The following is a 24,090-nucleotide window of genomic DNA, read 5'->3' as shown; positions in this document are numbered from 1 at the left end:
CTCTGCCAGAACCACCCCTCACTCCCTTAACACTGACACTTTAACACCTAATTAGGCTACCAGTGACCTCTAGCTGCTTCCTGTGCAGGGATTGTACCACAGACCACTCAATCAATAAGCTTGTTAGCATCCAGTTTCATGTAGACAACTTGAGGGTGAAGGTGGCAGTGGTAGATATAAGAAAGTTTGAGATACAGACCCTGCCCAGAGGAGCAAGCCACCTGGTGGGGGGGGGGAGGGGGTTGGCACACACAGACCCACGTCAGCACAGGAGTTACATGTGCCCAGGATACGCATGCTGCTGGAAGCAGTTCAGAAAAGTCAGTCAGCAGCAATGCCTGGGGCAACCCGGTGGGCTTCTGGATGGGGCGCTAACAGACCTCTGATGATTTTTCCAGTGCCTCCCACTGAGCAGGACCTCAGGAGAAGTTTATTGAATTGATCTGAGTTAATAGATGTCTAAAGATCCATTATGAGCAAACAGCTCAATTAACATTTAGAGTCCTAAAGTGCACCCCTCCCTGCATCCCATCCCTCCCACCCAGCTGCCAGTCTGAGAACCTGCAGGGGCTGTTCCCACCTAAAGAGGCGGGAAAAGCCAATTTGCAGTGTGAACCTCCCCAGAGATCAGCACTTTCTTCACGCCAGAGCATGGTGCAGGCCAGGTCCCTCCTGGCCCCTGCATCCCCTCCTTGAGAATGTGGTTTCCCTGAGCAAATGGATTTTCCTAAGTGGAGCATCACTGCCTGTTTCCCAGGGGCTCACGTAATGTGCTGTGTGTGCCTCAAACAGCTGGCTCCATCAAGCATTTCATTATTCTCCAATGTATTACTTTCCATCTAGCTCTCAAGAGACAGTTTATTATCTTCTTAACAAACTTAATTATTTACAAGCAATCATCCAGGTCTCCAGCTGGGTCTCCAGACCTGACCCCCTTAGGAAGGTTAAATGACCTCTCTTGTTTCCATCTGGGGCATCTTGCAGACTTGGCTTTCCCTTCTGGGGCTCCTTTGGCCCTTGATTTCATTTTTGGCCAACTTCTAGCAATCCATGGAATAGGTTCTTCCATCAAGTTTCTCTGGTTATAAATCCTACCCATCCTATAAACATACATTCTCTAGAACTCATTCATTTGTAGTTGAGGAAACTGAGGCACAGAGAAATTAATTTAGTTGCCCAAGGTTTCATAGTTAAGAAAAGTAGGGAGGAAGATGCCAGTCTGAATACCTTGGCTCCAGTGTTTGTGATCTTAGCTTATGATGCCATATTGTATTTTAAAAAGTCATGAGAGAGAAGCACTAGGAGGCAGGTACTCGTAGGTAGGAGGTCACACAAAGGACAGAGTTCTCAACTCTGCTTGAGGGAGGTAGGACATTTTCTTTAGGACAATGCATGCGCTTAAAACATCTTCCTCCAAAACTGTCATAACACTGGAATACTTTCTAATTTCTTCCCTGCAGGTAGAAGCGCTATGCTCTTCCAACTTGCATCCCCCTGGAGGGCACCACGTCAGTACATTGTTAGTCATTAGCACCTTATGGTAAATTAGCTGATCAGATGGATGCTCTTCTTGAGCGCTAGAAGGTCTCACCCTTGAGGAGAAAGAAAAGTAGGTGAGTGAGGAGGGAAGAAAGAAAACTTGGGGAGCACGAGGGAGACAGGCCAAAGGAAGCAACAGGATGGGGGAGCCACAACTTTTGGGAGGAGGGCAGGCTCCAGGTGATACCACTGTGGACCTGCACAAGGAAGTAGAAAGGAAGATAATTGGGAGGCCCTAAAAATGAACTTCTCAGTCCTTCCTCCTCCTCCTCCTCCTCCTTCTCTTCTCCTCCTCCTCCTCCTCCTCCTCCTCCTCTTCTTCTTCTTCTCCTCCTCCTTCTCCTCCTTCTCCTCCTCCTCCTCCTCCTTCTAGATGAGATCTCACTCTCTTGCCCATGCTGGAGTGCAGTGGCATGATCACGGTTCACCACAGCCTAGAACTTCTGGTTCAGGCAATTCTCTCACCTCAGCCTACTGAGCACCTGGGACTTCAGGCACACATCATCCAGCTAACTTTTTTTATTTTTGTAGAGATGAAGTCTTGCTATATTGTTCAGGCTGGTCTCAGACTCCTGAACTCAAGCGATCCTCCCCCCCTTGACCTTCCAACGTGCTGGGATTATAGGCATGAACCATTGTGCCTGGCCATTTCTCAGCCTTCTAATAATGGCTTAGACATCCCGCCTGATGCTTTTGTTCCATTCACTGAGTAGAGATGCAAAGATCCTATAGAGGAAAAAACGAGGGCTGCAGAGCTAGTAAACACAAACCTATGGGAAGAAGTGAAAACAACTGGATTTATTTCAGATGGAGGTGAGAAAGTTGATGATTCAAATATCAGAACCCTCTGAGTATATAATGGGATGTTATTAAGTCCAACTGATGTCTCCATTGCCAGTAATGTCAGATCAAGAGGATATTGACGGAATCGATGGGGAGGACTGAGGTTAGCCATAGAGGATTCCCAAGGTGGCTGTGGCATAAAGTTCTTAAACACAAGACAACTTCTCCTCTAGGGTCATGGAAAACTACGTGTGCCTGGGGCCCAAGGTCAGCCTTCTAAGATCTTTTTTGGGTTTAGAAATCACACCTAAATAATGCTCTACATGTGTGCAAGTGTCTTTTTTCTTTGTGAGATCTTTCTCATCCATTCATTTCTATTTCTTCCCTCGCAAATCTATTGATGTCAAATTGATTTTAACTCACTGTTATAATAATCTCTGTAACTGATCTTTTCTTTAGTTACAATCATTAGCAATGATGCTTCCTTTTTGACAGCTCACCTGTGATGGTAATGGGTGGTTGTCACCTGTGACTGACTTCTACCATGGATGCACCTCAAAGACAAACTACAGGACGAGGAACTGGAAGTGATTTGATACGAAAAAGACATATAGTACTAACAACATTTATTGAACACTGATTATATGAGTTGGGAACTATACTACACAAAGTGCGTTTCATGTCTCTTAATCCTCACACAACCCATTTTTCAAGAGTGAGCTGTGACACAGACAGCCTAAGTAGGCTGCTTGAAGCTGCACATTCAGTACATAAAGGACCTGGAATTCCAGCTGGGGCTTTCTGGTTCCAGAGCCTGTGCATTTAAACTACACTATGCCACTTCCTGAAGCTGAGATGGAGAAGTTGTGCCGTATGTACAGAACAGTGTGGACATTTTGAAGGGACATTTTGGAAGTAGGAGAAAGGGAGAAAGGGAACAGGTGGTTGACGTGGTTGATGGGAGTGCATTGCCCTCCTGGGAGGGGACGCTCAGTGGCTCTGTGAACCCAATCAGTTCCACCTGCTCCATGTGGCCCAGGCTCACTTCTCAAAGGATGCGACCCCCAAGAACTGTGAAGTGCTGGCAACAGTGGGTGGTGTTTCTACGCAGTTGCCAGTCCTAGTTCTTTTCCCCATAAAGGTCATGCTGATTTCTCTTCTGTGAGCAAATATTGTACTTCGAGTTCAGTGAAGAGACTTAAGTGTGTGTTGAGTCCAGTCTATGTCCACAAACTCTGCCAGGGTATTGCTTTGTGGACATTCGTCTTGTCTCTCAGGACAGAGCAGAGAGCTGTTTTTTATATACAATAGCCAGATATTAAACACTTGAAGGTGGACTGAAGAAGGCATGTAAGGGTTTCTGTGATGGAAGCAAGGGACATGATTTGGTAGAAGAACAATAAAGGAAATGGATCCCATTGGCAACCAGGACAAACGCCCCCCCCACCCCGCCGTCCAGCCCTGCAGGCAAAAATTAGCTCTTTGCCCTGACTGTGGGACAGCAGCTCTTCACCCTCACTAGGGCTGCTGCCTCTGTCGGGTGGACTTGCTAGCCATCACCTATTATATCACAGAAAGAGCACATTGTTAAACTTCCCTGAACCTCAATTTTGTCATCTGTAAAATGGGTTAATACAAATTAAGGGGAATATGAAAACGAGAAAATACCGGTAAAGTACCTACGTGGCTCTTGTAACATCAGGTTGTAATTAAGATAGCATAGGACTAACAGGAATTGAGAATTACTGACTCAACTTGTGATTCATTTTCTATCCTTTGACTGGTCAGGCTTACGATCCCTTTAATCTTGAGGGAGCAGGTAGGGAGACACTCACTTGTCTAAGGAATAACTTGGCAGGTTGGTTCTCTTTGGCTTGATAGTGAGAATTACCACCCTCAGATAGAATGTGCCACGTGTGGGGGACCCACAGTGCACAGGCCACCCAGGCTCTGCCAGGCAAGAAGGAAATCATTATGCAGGTCATGGGGAGGCCTGAGAGTGGTCACTCGGAGGACAGGGCTCCTGGGAAATGTCCTGGTCCAGGCAAGAATGGAAAGGATGAGGCCCAGCTCGGTGGAGTTGCCATGACTACCACCAGCCAGATAAGACTGATATCTAGGCGGGCTGTCTGCAGCGCAAGGAGAGCCGCGGGTGGAGCCTAGCCAATGGCGCCGAGGCCCTGTTTGTGCCAACAGCCCTCTGATGAAGGGCAACCCGTGAGCAACGAGCATGAATATTTTCTGATACATGGACGTGGTGGAAAGATACATAGACAGGGAACTCTGAGGGCCATTTGGTCTTTGCCACGGTGGAGGCATCTCTGGAGCAGCGGCCACGAGTCGGGAAGTCAGCATGTGAACCCGTTCTCAGGGCTCCTGACACCGGGTCACCACCAGGAAAGCATACAAATGCCCAAGAAGGGAAAGCTGGCTTTGGACACTTTCTGCTCTGCTTGTCCCTGGTGTTTGATACTCTCTTGACTTTACAAACTGTTCCCGCCGCAGCTGTGGTCCCCTCTGCACAGTGCTTATTCTGGAAGGGCAGCTGATTTTCACTTCATGAACGACTGCATTCTAAAGTGTCAACCACCAAGCTCTTTAACTTTTTTTTTTTTTTTTTTTTGAGGAGTCTCATTCCATTGCTCAGGCTGGAATGTCACGCTCATGGCCACCCCAGCGTCAGCCTGCTGGGCTCCAGTGATCCTGCCTCAGCCTTCCAAGTAGCCAGCTATTTATTGCAGAGATGAGGTCTTGCCAAGTTGCCTGGGCTGGTCTTGAACCTACGGGCTCAGGCAGTTCACTCACCATGGCCTCCCAAAGTGCTGTAATGACAGGCTGAGCCACCCAGCCCCGTCTTGCTTTAACTCTTCCCAGGAGCAATTTGCATTTTAAAAGAGAAGTGTGTTAATCCAACTGGAATTTGATTGAATAGTGGGTGGGGTCTTCCCAGCTGGGTGGTCTTTAGCAGGACTCTGTCCGACTTGATACTGAGGCTTCCTTATAGGAACACTCAGAGCCTGCTTGCCTTCTACCACCAACTCCACAACCACCTGCATCTTTAGCCGCATCCTGCTTCCTAAGGCCCATCCTCCCTGGATACCCTACTGTTAGCCCATTTGCCCTACAAGGAAATTGTTTCCGTCCCCATTCTCTTGGTTCATTCTCATCATTAACAAACACAGTGTCAAAAATATTTTTAAAATCATCCTACACATATTTTGAGAAAAAAAGAGGCACGAACGTCTCCTGGCCCTGCAGTTGCTGCTTTCTGGCTACTTGTTGTCAGTCCATCGCTCTTGAACCTGCTCCCCTCAGGCTCCATCCCCACTGCTCCACTGTGCCTGCACATGCCCAGGTCACCTCCAGGTTGCCACACCCAGCGGCCATCTCTCAGTCTTCAGTTCCTTGGCCCAGTGGGTTGGCAGCCTTTGAGCAGTCACCTCTTTGGCGTTCGCAAACGCCTCTTCCTTCTTGGCCTCCGGGAAGCACTTTCTCTTGGTTCTCTTCTTATCTCCTGGCCAATTCTCCTTCTCCTCCCTTGCTGATTCCTCCTCATTTCCCATCACTAAGCCCTGGAGAGCCCCAGGGCTCCTACCAGATACCTTCCCTATCCTCATGTGTTCCTTAGTGATCCTTGACATCCTCTGACCTTAAATGATGGTGAACGGATGACTTCCCAAGATGTATGTCCATTCCACCCTTGTCAGTGGGACTTCAGACTTACAAAGCTGCCTCCTCATGATTTCCATGTGGGTGTCTCCTGAGTACCTCAAACTTCACATGTCCATAGTGAGCACCCGAAACCTGTTCCTCCCTCAGCCTTTGTCATCTCAGTAAGCACCAGTTCCATCCTCCTAGTTGCTCATGCCCAATCCTTGTCTCTATCCTGGCCTCCTCTTTTCTTCTGACATGCCAAATTGAACCCATAGTCACGTCCCATTGGCTCTGTTTTCTAGGTACATTCCCTGGATCACTTCTCACCACCTCCACCACCATCACTGTGTCAGTCACCGTCTGGACTATGGAATCAACTTTTGTGGCCTGGTGTAGTGGCTCATGCCTGTAATCTCAGCAATTGGGGGGCGGTGAGTTGGGAGGATTGCTTGAGTCCAGGAGTTCGAGACTAGCTTGGAGGACAAAGTGAGACCTTGACTCTACAAAGAATAAAAAAAATTAGCCTGGTGTGAGGGCGCATGCCTATAACCCCAGTTAATTGGGGAACTGAGGTGGAAGGATCACCTGAGACCAGGAAGTCGAGGCAGTAGTGAGCTGTGATGGCATCACTGCATTCCAACCTGGGTATGAGAGTGAGACCCTGACAAAAAACAAAAACCGCAAAAAAAAAAAAGACCCACCCAAAACTCTTGCATGGTTTTCCTGCTTCCTCTCTTGTTTTCTATCCCTGCCCCCCCATCTATTCACCTCACATTAGCCAGAATGCTATTTTTAAAATGTTTATCCAACATATCGCCTCTGCTTAAATTCCTCCAAGGGCTTCCCACCTCATTCAGAGTAAAATACAAAATACAAAGTCCTAAATAGGGCCTGCAATGCTCCATGCCATTCGAGACCCCCTCCTTCTCCACCTTCCCTCTCCTCACTGGCTTTCCTCCCACTGCGCTGGTTTCCTAACTATTCCTTGCACGAGGAGCAAGCTCACTCTCACCACCGGTATCCACATGGCTCTCTGTGCTAATCATTTATTTTGCATAATAAACCACCCCTAAACCTAGCAGCTTAGACCAATAACAAGATTTTACTCGTAAGTCTTCCTTTTGGGCAGGGTTCTACAGGGCTAGCTGGCGCTACACCCCTTGGCTATACCCCTTGGCGTTGGCTGGAGCAACTAGGTGGCTAGGTTTGCTCACTCCTGTGGCTGTGAGGTGAAGTTGACTATCCCGAAGGGCCTCAGTTGGTGTCCCAACACCTACACTTGGCCTTTCCATGGGGTTACTGAGTTTCCTCATGGGTTCCCAGGGTGAGCTTCTCAAGAGGGCCAGTGGAAGGACATGGCCTCTTTTCTGAGTTAGTCTCAGAGCCACATAGCATCATTTACACTGTAGTAGTCATAAATCCACCCAGACTCAAAGAGAAGGAACACGGGCCCAGCTCCAGATGGAGGAGAGTCAACATCACATGGCAAGAGAATGTGTGAGGGAGACCCTGGTGTGGCCTTTTCTCACCTTTGTTTGATAAACTTACACAAAGTAAACTCCCCTGGGAATACCCCCTGACTCTTTACCTTGATTTAGTTATTACCACATGTAAGCATTCCATACATATCTGTTAAATAAGTGAATAAATCATCATCACGACAAAAAAGAAGGTGGAGAATGTTTATCGAGAGTTTTCTCTGTGCCAGGCACTAATAAAACTATCACTGGGCATGGTGGGTCGTGTCCGTAATCCCAGCACTTTGGGAGGTGGAGGTGACAGGATTGCCCAAGCCCAGGGGTTCGAGACCAGCCTGGGCAACTTGGCCAGACCTTGTCTCTACAGTAAATAAAAATAATTAGCTGGGAGTGGTGGCACATGCCTATAGTTCCAGCTACTTGGAAAGCTGAGGTGAAAGGATCGCCTAAGTCTCAGGAGGCTGAGACAGTGATGGCCGTGAGTATGCCACTGCACTCTAGCCTGGGCGACAGAGACTCTGATGCCAAAAAAAAAAAAAAAAAAAAAGAAAGAAAAGAAATAAAGAGAAAAATATTTACATATTGTATCTCCTTTAGTTTCCTAGACAACACTGGGAAATATTAGGACTCCTATTTTACCAATGAGAAAACTACGGCTTAGGAAAGTTGTCATAGCTGGTGAGAGGTGGGGCTGAGACTCAGGGCAGCTTGTCGCGATGCTGTGGGTTGGATCAAGGTGGACCAAGATGCCTGTGCTTGTCTGCACTGTAGTCTTGGAGGAGAAGCTGCTGGACCAGGGCCAAGATTGCTGTGGTAGCATATCTGGCTGTGGCTGGAGGAGCAAGGGTGTCCCTGGGCATGTCCTGTGAACTATGAGTGGGTATGTCCATGTCCTTCACTTTTCCCTCCCATGTCCCACTATCTTTCCAGTGTGGGTGACTGTCGATGCCATCTCTGTGAAAACCCCACAGGAAGTTATTCAGGCTACCCGGGGAAAGAGCGCCACCCTTCCATGCACCTACCAAACCTCTGCTCCTGACCGGAATGGATTTATACTATGGGACAAACTTCTTATGAGTCATACGGTAAGGACCCTTCAAAAGTATGGGTCATCATGGGAATGCTTATCAGCTGACCATGACCTCTGGGAAGGCAAGCACTGTAATGTCTTTCAATACATGTTACATAAAATAAACCTTAGCACCCAGGCTGGAGTGGGCGGGGAGGGCCAGATTATGCCACTGTTATTTTGAAGAAGTCACCTGCCCTAAAATATCTTTCTGTTGGCCAGTCTCAAAAGACCTGAACTATATACCATTCGAGTCAGTCACTCTTTTTGATTAGCGCAACTTTTCCTCTGAGGCCAAATTTTATTTTATGAAATTTTTTTTCCTCTCTCTGCTTGGATTCTTTTGGAGAGTGTGGAGCTTTGTTTTATTTTCTGTTTCTGTTTTTAAATAGATAATATCCCATGGTTTGAAAACCAAAATATCATAAAAAGTGTACACTGAGAAGGTTCATTGCCATTCCTGCCCCTCCTGTCCCATCCATCCTGTCCCCACGCCCTCATTCCCCTGTCCCCTCACTCTCTCCGACCCCCAGGCAAGGCAAATACAAATAGTGACATGTGCTTACCTACACATATATACGTATGCATGGATATGTATGTTTACATATACTACCCACATACTGTTCTGCACTTGACTTTTTTTCCCTTAACAATGTATCTTTTGGTCCTTTGTATATGTCAGTACATTTACGTTTATCTCATTTTCTAAACATTTACATAAAGCATTTCATGAAGGTCCTGTGTGTACTGTTGATGAACATTTGGTTTGTTTCTTATATTTTGCTGCTACAAAAATGTTGCAATAAATATAAGCATCCTTGTATGTAAATCTCCGGGTACACACACACACACACACACACACACACACACACACACACACACACACACACGCACGTCTTGGCTTTTTGGGAGTCTTGTCTTGGTTTTTTCCTCTCATCGCTCTGACTGCTCCTTGACCCTTTGAATGAAGTGACTTGGGGACTTGCCATTTCTCTATTCACTCACCTTGAGTGGCCTCATCAAGCTCATGTCTTAGTGAACATCTACACGTCATTGACCCCCAAACCTTCATCCCTAGTTGCACTAAACTGACCACCCCTCCGGCTCCTTCTGACTCCTCCACCTGCATGTCCCACTGACACTCCAAGCACCCTGGGTGTAAGCAGGATACACTGTTCTTTCCTAAATGTATCCTTCCTATGTGATCCTTTCTTGGATATGACATCATCAAACATCCAAGCCAAAAAAATGCTCACCCTTGTGGTCTGCCATTTCCTAATGCTGAATCTATTTCCGGGTCTCGTTGGTCCTACCTCTTTCACACTTTTCAAGCTCATTTCTTTTTTCTTTTTAAAGTTTTGTTTTTTAAATTTTAGATTCGGGGGTACATGAACATACTGTGTAGTGATGGGGATTGGGTCTCAGGTGACCCAGATAGTGAACATTGTACCCCGTAGGTAGTTTTTAAACCCTAAACTCCCCCATCCCCACTTATCAGGTTCCCCAGTGTCTATTATTTGTGACTTTTTGGCTCCTACATATGAGTGAGAACATTCAATGTTTGGTTTTCTGTTTCTGAGTCAGTTCACTTAGTATGAAGATCTCCAGTTCCATCCATGTTACTGCAGAGGACATGATTTCATTCTTTTTTATGGCTATGCTCATGCTTGTAGTATTCTTTTTGTTTGCATTGCCACAACCTTTTCTGAGGACCCATAGTTTTTTGCCTAAGTTGCTACTCTGATTCTTTTTTTTTTGAATTGGAGTCTCACTCTGTCGCCCAGGCCTGAGTGCAGTGGCCGCACTCAGCCACCGCAGCCTCAACCTGTTGGGCTCCGGCGATTCTTCCACCTCAGCCTTCCGAGTAGCTGGAACTACAGGCGCGCGCTACCACGCCCAGCTAATTTTTTTGATTTTTTGTTGAGATGAGGTCTCGCCAAGTTGCCCAGGTGGGTCTCGAACCCGCGGGCTCAGGCAATTCACTCACCTTGGCCTCCCAAAGCGCTGGGATTACAGACTGAGCCACCGAACCCGGCCTACTCTGATTCTTAATTGGTCCCCTGTCTCCTTCCAATTCATTTCCCTGGATTGAGAGCTAACTTGCTAAAAGACACAGCTCTCTAGTCCCTTCAGGATAAAATGCAGACTGTCGAGCCCCACATACACAGTGTCTGAGATCTGGTGTGCAGAATCTCCAGAGTCAGAATGCCCAGTTTGAATCTCAGGTCTGGCACTTATCTCAACATGTGAACTTGCGGGGGACACCCGCTTGGTGCCTTGGATTTCTCCATTGTAAAATGAGTAGAATCATAATATCCAGTTCAAGAGTGTTGGGAAGATTGAGATGATATACACCAAGTGCATAGACTAGTATCTAGCACACAGGACACACTCAGTAAGTAGCAGCTGAGATCCTTATTGCTTCCTGCCCTGACTCACCCTCTCACCAAGCCCTCACACACTCACCTCCGTTCATACTGAACCACTTGGGGTCGATACGTGGCTTCCCACTTCTAGCTCTTTCCCTGTGGTTCTCCTCTGTCCTGAAATGCCTGACACAGTGATCCTACTTCAGCACTCACTGCCCCAATCTTGTCAGCCCTTTGCCTGGCTAACTGCTAGCTGTTCTTCAGGATTCAAGGCAACTGTCACCTCTTCTCAGAAGACTCCTCTGACCTCCCAGTCTAGAAGTGATACCTTTCTTCTGGGATCTCATAGCTAACCATAAGATGTTGAAATGTTTGGCTGTCCATCACTTTCATTACTCCTTGTGGGTGGAACTCGTGAATTATTCACCCTGGAATGTCAGGCACCGAGTTGATGCTCAGTAATCACTGTGGCTAGCACTAAGAGAAACCTACCATGTCAGGCAATGCCCTAGCGGCTTTGCATATATTATCTACTTTATACTCACTGCAATCCTATGGGACAGGTGTTATCGTCATCATCTCTGTTTTGTAGAAGAGAAGATGCAGTCACAGAGAGGTCAAGCGTTTTGCTCAAGGTCATACAACAGCAAATGGTAGAACTGGGATTTGAATGGAAACAGTCTGGCTTGGAAGTCTGTGGATGTAGCCACTACCATATACTGTCTGATAAATGATGACTATATGAATCAATCGAAGAATTCTATTTTGTACATTTTAAGGGATGCTATCTATGTATTACTTTTTGAAATTGAACTGAATTATGGTACCAATGTGTAACTGCAGAAGTCAAATGTGACTTGTATTCATCTTTTGCCATCGGTCTATATCGGGTATTACAATTTTAATACAGTTTTTTCCTTTCTTAAAAACATTTTAAAGGCACCTTTGATATATATGAAACCTGACTGTGGATTTGCATGTATAAATATATGGTATCATATTATATATACATATATGGTACCATATTATGTATAAAAATATAGGTAACATGTATTTTCTGAGGGCTGGTGTATTTATGCTCCTGGGCCCAGGGAATGGATGAGGACGATCAGGACAAGCTGGAAGCACCATGCTGGGACTGTAGGGTGAAGACTAAGTGGCATTTTTTCTTCTTCCCAGGAACAGGTGGTCCTCTGGAATTTTTTGACCGAAACACCCATGTATGGTAGCCTTTATGAGAACCGTGTCAACATATCAGGCAATGCTGGGCAGTCAGACGCCTCCATCACCATCAGCCAGGTGACCATGGACGACAACGGCACCTATGAGTGCTTTGTGTCGCTGATGTCAGACCTATACGGCACCTCCAAGTCACGCATCCGCCTTCTGGTCCTCGGTGAGTGTGTCTGCTTCTTTCATGAGTCTAGGAAGAGGGAGGGGCCCATGGCAGCACATGGGGGAGAAGCCAGAGGTGGCAAGGAGACAGGGACTGAGACTCCTTCTCATCGGCAACCTAGGGCCAGGGTGCTGGTCCTCTCTTCAGAACTGGAGACTCTTCTGAATTCAACAGTAGATGGTTCCAGAGAACCACGGAGGAAGCCGATTTGGAGTGATCCCTTACTCTGTCTGGTGTCCTCTCTCCACACCAGCTCTTCTCTTTTTCATACCATATTTATTAAAAAGAAGGAAAAAGAAAATCTTGAATTCTATTCTCAAGAGTCATTGTGCCTTAATTGGCGCTCTGAAGGTCACATCGCGACTCTCCCACAGGGGGGACATTGTCTCCGTCATAACTTCAGCTACCCAGACGACAGACACCCTTCTCACCACATCTCCATCAGACACCCTTCTCACCCCAGCCCCAACAGACACACCACCAGACAGGTCCTACTGCCTTTGAAATATGTCCCAAGATAATATTCTTTTTGTAGGAATGACACTGTTCGAATTTATAGTTTGAGAAAGATCGACTTTAATATCCTTATTCTGTAGATGAGGCCCAGAGAAAGGACGCAACTCACTCAAAGTCAAACAGTTACTGGAAAATAGCTCATTTAATTAATACCATATCCAGTATAAAAAATGCCACCTCTGGTAGGTAGCAACACTTTAAACCAAAAGAACGGACCATTTCCCCCTTTCCCCTTTGTATTATTTGATGGGATTTTATTTTTAATTCATAAAGTGTTTGCTGGACTTTTTGAAAGCATTATAGTGAGTCGAATGGTGTGATGCTACAAACTATCACGTCTAAAGAATAACCAAATTCTCCTTCCCACCTACCACCAGTGAGCTGGCCAGTGGCAAGAAGGTGGGTGTTCTTCCAGACTCCTCTTCATGTCCTTTCAACAGGCACACACTCTTGTGTATTTTCTTTCTTTTCTTTAAGAAGTTGGGATCACATTATAAAGATCCCTCTGCAACTTGCTTTTTCTTAACAATCATGCACATTTCTCCAGATCAGCACATTCAGATCCACCTGCTAATAGCATACCTTCCATCACATGGAGGTACCTCAGTTTATTCAAGTGCTCCACACTGGGGTCAGGGGTTAGTAAGGCTGTTTCCTTTTTTGGGGGTATAAACAGTAGTATAATATGCACCATCCCCATACACACATGTATATATATTGGAGGTCCCTTAAATAGCTCTCATTTCCTTCAGGTAATGAAAGTATTAATGCTGGACACCCCCAACCCTTCCCTCGCCAATGACAAATGCTGGCCCTTCTCCCACCTCCAGGGCCAGAAGGATACAAGTTGAATCTGAGATTATGGAAATTGGTAAAACCAAATATTTGTTTTTTTTTTTTTTAAAAAAGGAAAGAGATAAAGAAGGAAGAAAGAAAGAACAAAAGAAAGAAAGGAAAAAAGAGAGAAAGGAGGGAAAAAGAAAGAAAGGAAGCATCTCATCTTAAGAAATCAAGTAAAAAACTTAAAAAAAAATCTTTCCAAATGGCTCTGCAGCTGGGCTATGTTTAGGCAGAAGAGCTTTAATTATATGGGGCCAGCGCACTAGTGGATGACCTCATAGTAAACCGAGGCGAGATGGAAGCTTCCAGGGTCGCGGCGGGGCGAGCACCAAGCCTGGGACTCGGGACGGCACGGTGGAGCGGGATGAGGGTCTTCCCGGCCTCTGGCGTCCCCTGATGTCCGGAGCGAGAGTCGCAGGCTTCAGAGAGGTCCTGGAGTCCAACTCGTGCCCTCTTTCTCCCTCCCTCCCTGTGTCTTGTCCCTCAGTGAGTGTTCAGGTAACACCTACGTTCGGCTGGGAGGTGAGATGAGTCAACTGAGAAAGGGACATCAGGCCCCCCAGAAATATCGCGGCCCCCACAGGTGTGGAAGGACTTTTTGAGCCAGGACTGCCTGTTTTCCATGGTGGGGCCTGAGGAGCGAGATCTTAGTGAGGGGTCTTGACACAAAGAGGGCAGGGGGGGTACCTGGAAAGAGGCAAAGTGGGAGGGGAGTTTGGGGCTGAGGTTAAGGGCCAGGGGACGAAGAACCGAGGCATTTCTCCTTAAAGCTGACCTCTTTGGGAGTGGCTGGTCCCTTATGTGCCATCATCTCTATAATTCTGTCTCTGGAGAGAATGAAGGACTTGCTTTTCCAAGCTTTTCCTTAGCAAGTGGTGGTTTAAGCACAGTTAGTCTTTGGATGCGTTCTCATGCTTCTGTCGATGCCAGTGGGCCTCCGTTGCTTTCCTTTCTTTTTTATCCTGTATCCCAAATAACCTGGTCTTGGAATGACTCTACTATCTACCATTCACACTTAGGATGACTTCAGGTAGATGTGGACTTTTCTGGTGGTGTTGGTGTTTTCGGCCTGTTCCTTAGTTGTGGAAGAAAGCCTTAGCTTCCTGAGAAAGACTTTCTTGGGAACAAGGGTGAACTGTTTGGATAGATGGAGAGGAATGTTCAGTGTTCACCTTCTCTCGGGCCTCTGGGCACCTGCTTGCTAGGCCACCAGAGTGGTCCTCAGGCAGCAGCCTCCTCCTTCCCATGCTGCTCCCAGGGTCTGGGCCAGGGCAGATGAGGCCTGGGCTTGCGCCGTGGCCCTCTCTGGTTTAGGAACTGTCTGAATAAGGCAGTGTCTCTAATTTCCCTCTGGCCAGTTCATGGTGGCAGGAGGAGACATCAGACACATCCAATGGCAGCCTGTTTGTTTTCAAGAGGAAATCCCAAGGCTGCTGGGCTAGAGGAGAGAGGTGTGTCCTTCAGAGCTTCTCTCGCAATCTGTGGGCAGGGAGGGGGCTTGGAATGCACTCCTGATGCACAGTGACCCACTGTGCACCTGGGTTATAGAATGGGCAGCACTGTTCCCTGGGCATGCAAGTCATCCACAGGGACATGAGAAGAAAGACACAGAGAGGACAGGCATGCCACCCAAGGATTCAGCAAGAATCCTCTGTGTACCCCTCTTCTAGTCCCCAAGGACACTCCCTGAAGTCTCCTGCATTCTTCATGCCGTGTCCTGCCTCTTTGCCTTTGAGCATGCTGTTCCCTCTGCCTGGAGTCCCCTCACCTTCTCTGACGACCACCATCACCTCCACCCCTGGGCTTGTTCAGTCCCACGCTCCTTCAAGTCACAGCAGATCCTGTGAACAGGTCCACGTTGGGGCCTTCCCTGCCCCTGCAGGCCTGCCTCCCGCCTGGTTAGTGTCTGGTTACTTATCTTCTGCCCCCTCTGGGTTGCTTGACTCACTCGCTGTGTCATCACGGGGCCCAGCACTGTCAGGCGCACAGTCGGTGTCTATGACGTACCATCTGTAGAACGAACCACAGTACGCAATGGTGTGTTAACAACGCCAAGGAAAAGACACACACTTAAGCACTCCAGGAATGCAGGGCAGTTTGGCTGGTATGATGAGCGGAGGATGGCCTGTTGGCGTCTGTAACCTCCTGTCAGTGGGCTTCCCTTCCTTGTCACTGCCCCCTCTGCCTTCTCTGCCTTCAGCCCCATTCTCCACCCAGCACATGACCCCACTCCTGCCTATAGTCCCTCCGGCCATCCAGCCACTCAGGGTAACTGCCTTTGATCGGCAGAGCCCGGAAAGGGAAAAATGCTTAACCCAAAGAGAACATTCCTAGGAAGTCAGAGTTGAAGATTTCTGAGATCGGTGAACCCCGGAGTAGGCGACTAAGGGCTAAATCCAGCCCACAGCCTGTGTTTACACTTCTCCAGTGTTGTCAGAAAAAGAAAAGGCAGCAGCAACAGAGACAATGTATGGTCTGCAAGACCTGAAATATTGTCATCCGTCCTTTATTAGGAGAGGCTGTTGTCTCCCCTTTTTACAGATGGGCACGCTGAGGTTCAGGGGAATTGAGGCTTTCCCTAAAATGGCACAGATGAGTCAGAGAGCTGTTCATGTGGGTTGGTGGAGTGAGCACTGGCTCTGGAGTTAGGAGACCTAGGTTCCAGAACCAGCTCTGCCAGGACCCATGAGTGGGTGTCTTCTCTGGGCCTCAGTATCCCCATCATCATAATGGCTGTGTTGCTCTGTCTTTAAAATCCCATGACAGTAAATTGGAGAAAAAATGAAGCCATGCCTTGTAAAGTTCGCCAGCCCACGCTGCCCCACGGAAGGTCTGCCTCTGTGATGGGGCCCAGTCTCTAATGAGACGCTTGGGGGAGCTGCTTTATAGAATTACATCTCACCACTAAGCTATCGATTTCTCTGCCTGTGAACAAACTAGGCGTGTTTGGGGTGGCAGGCAGCTGTCACCAAGCCCACCTGACCCATGCCTTCCTTTGGTTCCTCCTCTACACAGTGCCACCCTCCAAGCCAGACTGCAGTATCCAGGGAGAGCCTATCATTGGGAACAACATTCAGCTGACCTGCCAATCCCAGGAGGGCTCCCCAGCCCCGCAGTACAGCTGGAAGAGCTACGACATCCTCAACCAGGAGCGGCCACTGGCCCAGCCAGGTAATGGGCCACAGGGGAGGGCCTCCTCAGTCAAGGTGCAGCTGATTGGTTGGGGCTGCCACCCCGCAGTTGCCACTGGGAAATCTTGGGCTTGGGCTCTGTCTCTAACATGGGTTTCTCATAATAATGGTTCATGTGAAGCATTTAGTGGATGCCCATAACACATGTTAACTTGTTTCCTTTGTTCCCCATGCCTCAGTTCCATTCATTCTCTCTCTCTCTCTGACTCAGAGTCTCACTCTGTCACCCAGGCTGGAATGCAGTGGCACGATTACTGCTTACCTCAGCTTCAACTTCCTGGGCTCAGTGGATCCTTCCACCTCAGCCTCCTGAGTAGCTGGGACGACAGGCACATGCCAGCATGCTTGGCTTTTTTTTTTTTACAGAGATGGTGGTGGGCAGGGCGGGGGTGGCAGCAGGGGGGGGCCTCACTATGTTTCCCAGGCTGGTCTCGAACTCCCAGTCTCAAGCAATCCTCTCATCTCAGCCTCCCAGAGTGCTGGAATTACAGACATGAGCCACGGCACCCAACTGCCTCTGTTCTCTTGAATAAGCATGTCTTGATAACTACTCTGTGCAAAAGTGGGATTTTAATTTTTGATTACATCCTAAAGTATACATTTGAGGCCTCAGGTCGGCCCTAAGACTCCACTCCTCTGACCCCCACCACCACCCCAAACATGCCACCCTTTATGGCCCCACCCAATTCAGGTCTCTGTGAGGGTCCCACATCCCAGGGGAGGAGGTGGTGGGTCAGCTGCAGTTGCCAGGAGACAAGTTTGGTATTTGACCTTTGGGTCAGAAAACAAACTGGGGGAGAAAGAGCTGTATAAATAAAGATCCTACTGTCCTTACCCTGAGACAGTTGATGTGGAAATACCCTGGTGGAGTCCCTGGGCCCCTTGTTTCCTGAAGATTGAGAAAGGCAAAGCCTGCAAGGTGCGCATTGGATTTAGCTTCTGGGAGGTCCCTCAGTTCAGTGTGGGCAGAAAAGGAAGGCAGCTCTTCTGAGAAAGTAAGATGCGAGAGGAAGAAGATGATCTGGTGGCCCCAGTGAGCCCAGCGGGAGGGACTCACATGCTGGGGGTTCACTCAGTCAGCATGAGCTTATCACTCCACTTTTCACTTGTTTGGGGGTAAAACAACTTCTTAAATATCTCGCCAGGTGCAGTGGCCTATAATACCAGCACTTTGAGAGACTAAGGTGGGAGGATTGCTTGAGCCCAGGTGTTCGAGACTACCCTGAGCAACATAGCAAGACCTTGTCTCTACAACAAAAACCAAAAAATTAGCTGGGTTTGGTGTTCCTGAGCCCAGGAGGACGAGGCTGTGGTGAGCCGTAATCACACCCTTGCACTCCGGCCTAGGCGACAGAGTGAGACCCTGACTTAAAGAGAATTGCTTCTTTAATTTGTAAAATCTTTCCTGCCTTGAATTAAGATTTGCTTAGTCAGAAGTGGGGCTGGAGTGACAGAAAAGAATGCAGTTGATGCTAATAACATCACAGCCTTGTATGGTGGGACATGTGGGATGGTGTTGTGGGAGGAGGGTGAGTACTCACAGCCCTTTGAAGCCTTTGAAGCCCCTTGAAGCCTTAGAGAATCTGTCAATGTCTTCTTCCTTCGTGGGTCAGTTCAAACCCATTTCTGACTTTTAAAACATTTTAGTCGTGGATAATTGGGAGAGGAGAGTTCTTCTGCCCTCCTGCATCTGAAGACAGAACTTCCAACTTTAGGCACTGGCTCCTTTGAACACTCAGTGGAAACTAGCTAGCAGTGGAAAGAACAGGGAATCTGGCATCAGGAACAAGGATTTGGGTCCTGACTTTTCCACTTTGTAGCTGTAAATCACTCATAGCTTCTCTGACCTTAGTATCATCATTTGAACAAAACTGGGATGATCATACCACATTCCCCCAAGGCTCTGAAGAGGATGAGAGATGACATATGTGACAGCTCTGCACATGCTTTGCAAACTGTGTCCCAGGAAACTGAGTCTCATGCACCAAAGAAATAGAAATTTGGATATCAAGGAAGTGTATGTGTGTGGGGGGGAGGGGGTGAGGAGAGGGGAGAGGTGGGTGATTCTGGGGGCTGGGGCTCTTTAGGGGAGGAGGTTGTGAAGGGTGAGGATGGATCCAGGAAGGATCGTGAGGGTCCTGGTTAAAAGATGGCAGCCTGTTGACAAGCCATGGGATCGCTGGGGGTTGGGGAGTCAGAAAAGTTAGATTTTGTTGACTTGACATCAGTGACTTGCTGAGACCTGAGCTTCCCGGAGGGGCATGTCTCCCCAGATGGAGCAGAGGAGGGTGGGAGGCAGATGGTTGTCCTGTGTGTTCCCCGTCCAGACCACCAGGTGTCACTACTGCAGCGGAAACATTAGTTTTTCTCTGATTTTTCAGAAATTACTAGTCCCTTCCCAAAGAGGAAGGGATTTGGGAGCCAAAGCAGAACCAAAGTAGGCCCTGCCATGCAAGATGTGCACTGGGGTTCATCCCCAAGCAGCTTCTAAGGTCCACTGTTTGCATCAGGACACTGGAGGGGGCGAGGGGGAAAGAGGGAATAGCACTGTCTCAGCGGACAAGGAAGCCCCATGTCCCCCCACCCTAAACAAGGCCTAGAGCTCAAAGTTGGGCTCTGATAACCAAGACGGTCCTCACTGTCTGCAACATGCTGAGTGCTCCTAACACATAGGCTAAGTTTCACACTCTGAAGTAGTGAGAATCTGTTAAGAGCTCTAGACCTCCTAGGCATGCCAGGCTCACCTTCAAGATGCCTCTTAAAAATAACAAAGCCACTCAGTTTAGAAGATAGAACATTAATACTATAACCCCGGTCAAAGATTCCCAGTGCTCATCAGTGTGTGAGAAGTTCTGAGAGGCCCCTTAACGAGCTTACCTAACCCTACCTCAGTGATTTCTCCACTTGCTTGGGCAAGAGACCCCTTTTCAATGCTGTATGTTGATGGCACATGTAAGCAGTGTTCCAGAAGACACACTGAGGTGTGAAATGCTAGAACAGGAGGGAGAGCATTCTGTAGAGCCTCCAGAGTAAAGCCCTGGGGTCCAAGGGAATGAATTTGAAGAAAGTATAAGTGAAAAGATTGGAGAAAATGGCCCCCAATCAAGTGCTGTTATTTCTGGGCAGTAAGATGATGAATGATTTTTATCTCATTCTCTCTTCTTTGCAGAGGTTTCCCTTGACCCTTCGATGATATTAAACTCCTTTGCCATAAGCTCAAGTAGCACCTCCATTTTGAACTGTAATCACTCTTGGAATCATCATTGTTTCATTTCTGTCTTCCTTTGTAGACTGGAAACCCCAAGAGGACAAGGGCTCTCTTCATCTTCTTTATAGTCATCAGCATATAAGATTTGCAGTATTGAATTGAATCGAAATAATAGTGTTATGTCATATGCAAATTCTTATTATGAGCATACATTGCTTTTATAATATAAAATTTTAAGGAAAGTTGTCAACAGCTCCAGACCTAAAACAGGATTTTTGATCCAAGTTTGTCATTTCTTGATTTTGTGACCTTGAGCAAGTCGTTTAACTTCTCTAAGCTTCCACTTACCTCCATGAAATTAGAAATAGAAATATTTGTTCCACCCACCACACAAGATTGTTGGAAGGACGAGAGGTTGTCATATTTGAGGACGTGTATTGAGCAGAATGTCTAGATGAGTAAACTATTGAGACACAATTTTGCAACAGTGGAGATAGGGCAGGGTGAGGGCTGCTTCCGTGGTTTTGCCCACAGGACATTGGACAGATGGCAAGAGGTAAAGCTGGCAGGAGTGCCAGGGCCAGACCTGCAATCCTGTCTGTCACCAAGTTAAGCAGCTTGGACTTGTTACTGAAGATTACGGGCGGCCTCTGGAGTGTCCCAACGAACAGCGATGGGTCTGCTTTCCAATTTAGAACATCCCCTGTGAATGGAGTGTGGCCAGCTGGTGGCAGTAGGGATCATGCAAGGCTGGCTGTGCTGCTGAATTAGAGGATGCAGGTCTCTCACGCTTCTCTCCAAACAGCAGTTATGGCAAAGCACCTTTGAGGACAGGACACCTACACATGTCTAAGCATAAACTGCTCCCTTTCAAGAGGAATAAATCTGTTGGGTCAGAGCTTAAGGGGAAAGACCTCACATGGGGATATTCTGGTCCATTCCCTGGGATTCAGGAGGATCAGGGTCTTTACTCCTACTTCCCAGGTGACGTGCTGCAACTCAAAGAAATTACATGACTTGCTGGAGGTGGGTAGATGCAGAGGAAGCATCTAGATGGACAGCTTGCCTCTATCCCACCCCTACATCACACACTCACTGCTCCCCATATCACACAATACACCCCCACAAGCTCACACCCCCAGACATACACGTACTCACACACACACCCCATATTCATACACACGCTACAACTCACTGCCTTCATGCCACACCCCCACATACATACACATGCACCACACACACTTGCTGACCGCGTGCCACACGATCACCCCCACAAGCACACACCCTCCCCGACACACGCACACTTACACCCCCCCCATAGATATACACATACACATACCCCCCACACACACTCATGGCTTCCCTGTCACACACCACCCCCAACATACATAAACACATACATTATACACACACGTACCCCCCCCTCCACAGTAGCAATCCAGAGAGCAGAGTTCTGGATTTTCCAAGCTGTCTTTCACAGGAGTCCAAGATAAGGGATTCAGATAGTAAGGATCTTAAAAGTAGTAACAGCATCTTCTAATTGTAAAGCATTGTCATGTCATACATAACGCACATCATGTTTTCCGAGCACTCACTAAACATCAGGCCTTTTGCCATGGGCTTATACTTGTTAATAGTGCCTCATTTTATGCTCACAAGTACCCTGTGAGGCAGGTACTATTATTTCCAATTATAGAGGGAGAAATAAAGGTTGAGTGAAGCTGAGGTACTTGTCAAAGGTGCCACATTAATAAGCAGCAGAGCCCAGAATCCGCCCAGGGTGCCTGACCAGATTCCAAGCGCTGCAGTGTCATGCGTCCTGCCTGAATTAATTGTCCCACAGTCCTAGGAGGGAGATTCTCTTCCCCTCGTAGATGTGACTGTGGCTGAGAGAAGCTTGGTGGCAGAAGGTGCACCTCCCGGGGAGGCCTAGCCTCCTAATTCCGGGCTGTCTCCCCTCTCCTCACCTTGCCTGTTCTTCCCTCCAGTGTCAGGCCAGCCCGTCCTTCTGAAGAACATCTCCACAGACATGTCAGGTTACTACATCTGCACCTCCACCAACAACGTGGGGGTCGAGTCCTGCAACATCACCGTGTCCGTCAGACCTCGTAAGAGCAGTCTGGGGAGGGAGGGCTGACAAAGGCAAGATGATTGGCTGGGCCCAGAGGGTCACCTGAGGCCGCCATGGAGATGATTTGAGGAGTCTCTTTAGGGTCACCTGCCAGCAGATAACTGCAGTGACCCAGGCAGGGGACTCCTGTCCCAGGCTCCCCGCCCATGGAGGCCAGGCCAATTCCACTGGCACTTTGGAAGTGGAGCCTAGCACTGACTCCTGGAGTCTTCCTAAGTCCTGCCTGCCCGAGGGCCACTCAGTGAGCATGGCGGAAGTGCCTGGAGTCAGCTGCCACGCAGTCTGCCACGTCTAGCTCGGGGAACTGGCTAGGCTGATACCAAAGGACTTTCTCAGAACCTGGGTAACACAGAGAGTGTTGAGATGTGGAGCTATTGGTCGATTTGTCCTTGTCTGTGCCTCCAACCTGAAGAGTGTTCTGGCTATGTCAATCACATTCCCACAAGACCATGCCTTTCATGGAGTGTGACCAGAAGCCAGCAGCTGTGGTTTTCTGGGTTGGGAGGAGGACTGGGGGTAGTCCCGAGGCTGGGGAGATGCAGCTGCCTTGTCCTCTTGCAGCCTCTATGAATGTGGCCCTGTATGCGGGCATCGCGGGAGGTGTGGCGGCGGCCCTCATTGTCCTTGGCATCATCATCTACTGCTGCTGCTGCCGGGGGAACAACAAGGCTGAGGACGGGGAGGACGCGAGGCCGTGAGTGTCGGGGTGGGGAGCCTGTGGGAGGGTCTGAGAAGATCAGAGGTCGGCCTCCCTACTCCTCACAGCCTCTTCCACTTGCAATGCCCCTGAGGGACGTCACTCCATGTTGCGCCTGAGAAGACAGTGACCTGCCCAGGTCACAGTGTGTGCACTGCAGTCCCAGGACTTGTCTCTGAGGCCTGTGGCTTTTCAATCTGGGACCTCAAGACTGGGCTTCCCATGGCATGCCCAGAGACACGTGCAGGCTGCAGCCTCTGTCACAGGCTGCCTCTCTTGATTAGTGGACCCAGCCTGTTCCAGTAATGCCCTCAGCTCATTAGTGGATCAAGTCTGTGGCCCCTTCCTGTCCACTCTCAGTCTCGTGTTCCTTTGCTGTCGGTGGGGTGGGAATGGCAGGCCTGCTCTTCCTACAATGTGCACGAGGCCTAGCTCCCTTTAGGGGTCCAACTGAAAGCAAATCCTTTCCTCTGTCCTCCCTGTCCTGCAGGAACCGGGCAGACTACCAGGAGCCGCTGGAGCAGCTGAAAGAGTTTTCCAGTGGGAGGAAAGAGGAGGAAGACTACAGGCACGAAGATCAGAGGAGTTCTGGGCATGAATCCCCTGACCACTCTGGCCAGTGACAGGGGCCTGCAGCAGCGGGGACTGGAGGAAGGATTGGGGGTTTGTTCTGATTCCTGGCTTCCCTCGTCCTCTCTAAATCCTTTTCACCCATCCCTCCATCCCAGACATGGATGGGGACACTTCTTCCCCTGTGTCTGCTGCTGGGGCACTTGGCTGCCCTGGCAAGGGGATCCCTTCTGTGACTGACTCTGCCAAGCATGTTGTCCTCTGATGTGACCCCTCCCCACTGCCACACCTAGCCAAGGCCTGGCCCTCTAGCTGGGACTGGCTTGCAGTTTGCATGTCCTCTGGAGCTGGAGCCCCTGGGTGTGAGTGCTCCTGCTCAGAACCCTCCAGGGAGGCAGTGCCTGCCTGGGAGGGGGCCTGCCCTGCTGGCCTGTGAGCCCAGCTCCCATACCTGGCAGAGGTATGCACTCAATGCATTTTTGTTGGACAAATGAAAGAACACCCGAGTACGTGGAGCATTCTCTACTGTTTATCCAATGGAAGCGCAGACCGCTTGCTTGAGGGCCTACGTTGGCCTGGCCTCCAGCTTCCAGCTCCCTCTTCAGCCTCACTTCCCATAACTGCTCGCACTTTCCAGACCCTTCTGGCC

General features: G+C 48.6%; 1 protein-coding gene across 1 annotated transcript; it reads left to right on the top strand.

Moving 5' to 3' along the window:
- Nucleotides 1-8,170: 8,170 nt before the first annotated feature.
- On the top strand, nt 8,171-23,494 carry GPA33 (glycoprotein A33). Its single transcript, XM_008051457.1, has 7 exons — nt 8,171-8,267; nt 8,385-8,539; nt 12,072-12,288; nt 16,660-16,815; nt 22,032-22,151; nt 22,736-22,868; nt 23,362-23,494. The coding sequence occupies exons 1-7, from the start codon at nt 8,171-8,173 to the stop codon at nt 23,492-23,494; spliced, it is 1,011 nt and encodes a 336-aa protein (XP_008049648.1).
- The last annotated feature ends 596 nt before the right edge of the window (nt 23,495-24,090 follow it).

This window comes from Carlito syrichta, unplaced genomic scaffold (assembly GCF_000164805.1).
Source record: "Carlito syrichta isolate Samal-C Ts95f unplaced genomic scaffold, Tarsius_syrichta-2.0.1 Scaffold173424, whole genome shotgun sequence".
NCBI classification, from domain to species: Eukaryota; Metazoa; Chordata; class Mammalia; order Primates; family Tarsiidae; genus Carlito; species Carlito syrichta.
Note: the sequence above shows the minus strand (reverse complement) of the source record. Positions and strands in the feature narration are given on the sequence as shown.

What these genes read in the sequence shown, in the direction of transcription:
- GPA33 (XM_008051457.1), top strand. Translation starts at nt 8,171, where the DNA reads ATGCTGTGGGTTGGATCAAGGTGGACCAAGATGCCTGTGCTTGTCTGC. An exon ending in CATCCGCCTTCTGGTCCTCG is followed by an intron (nt 12,289 to 16,659) that starts GTGAGTGTGTCT and finishes TCCTCTACACAG; the next exon opens with TGCCACCCTCCAAGCCAGAC. An exon ending in GACGGGGAGGACGCGAGGCC is followed by an intron (nt 22,869 to 23,361) that starts GTGAGTGTCGGG and finishes CCTGTCCTGCAG; the next exon opens with GAACCGGGCAGACTACCAGG.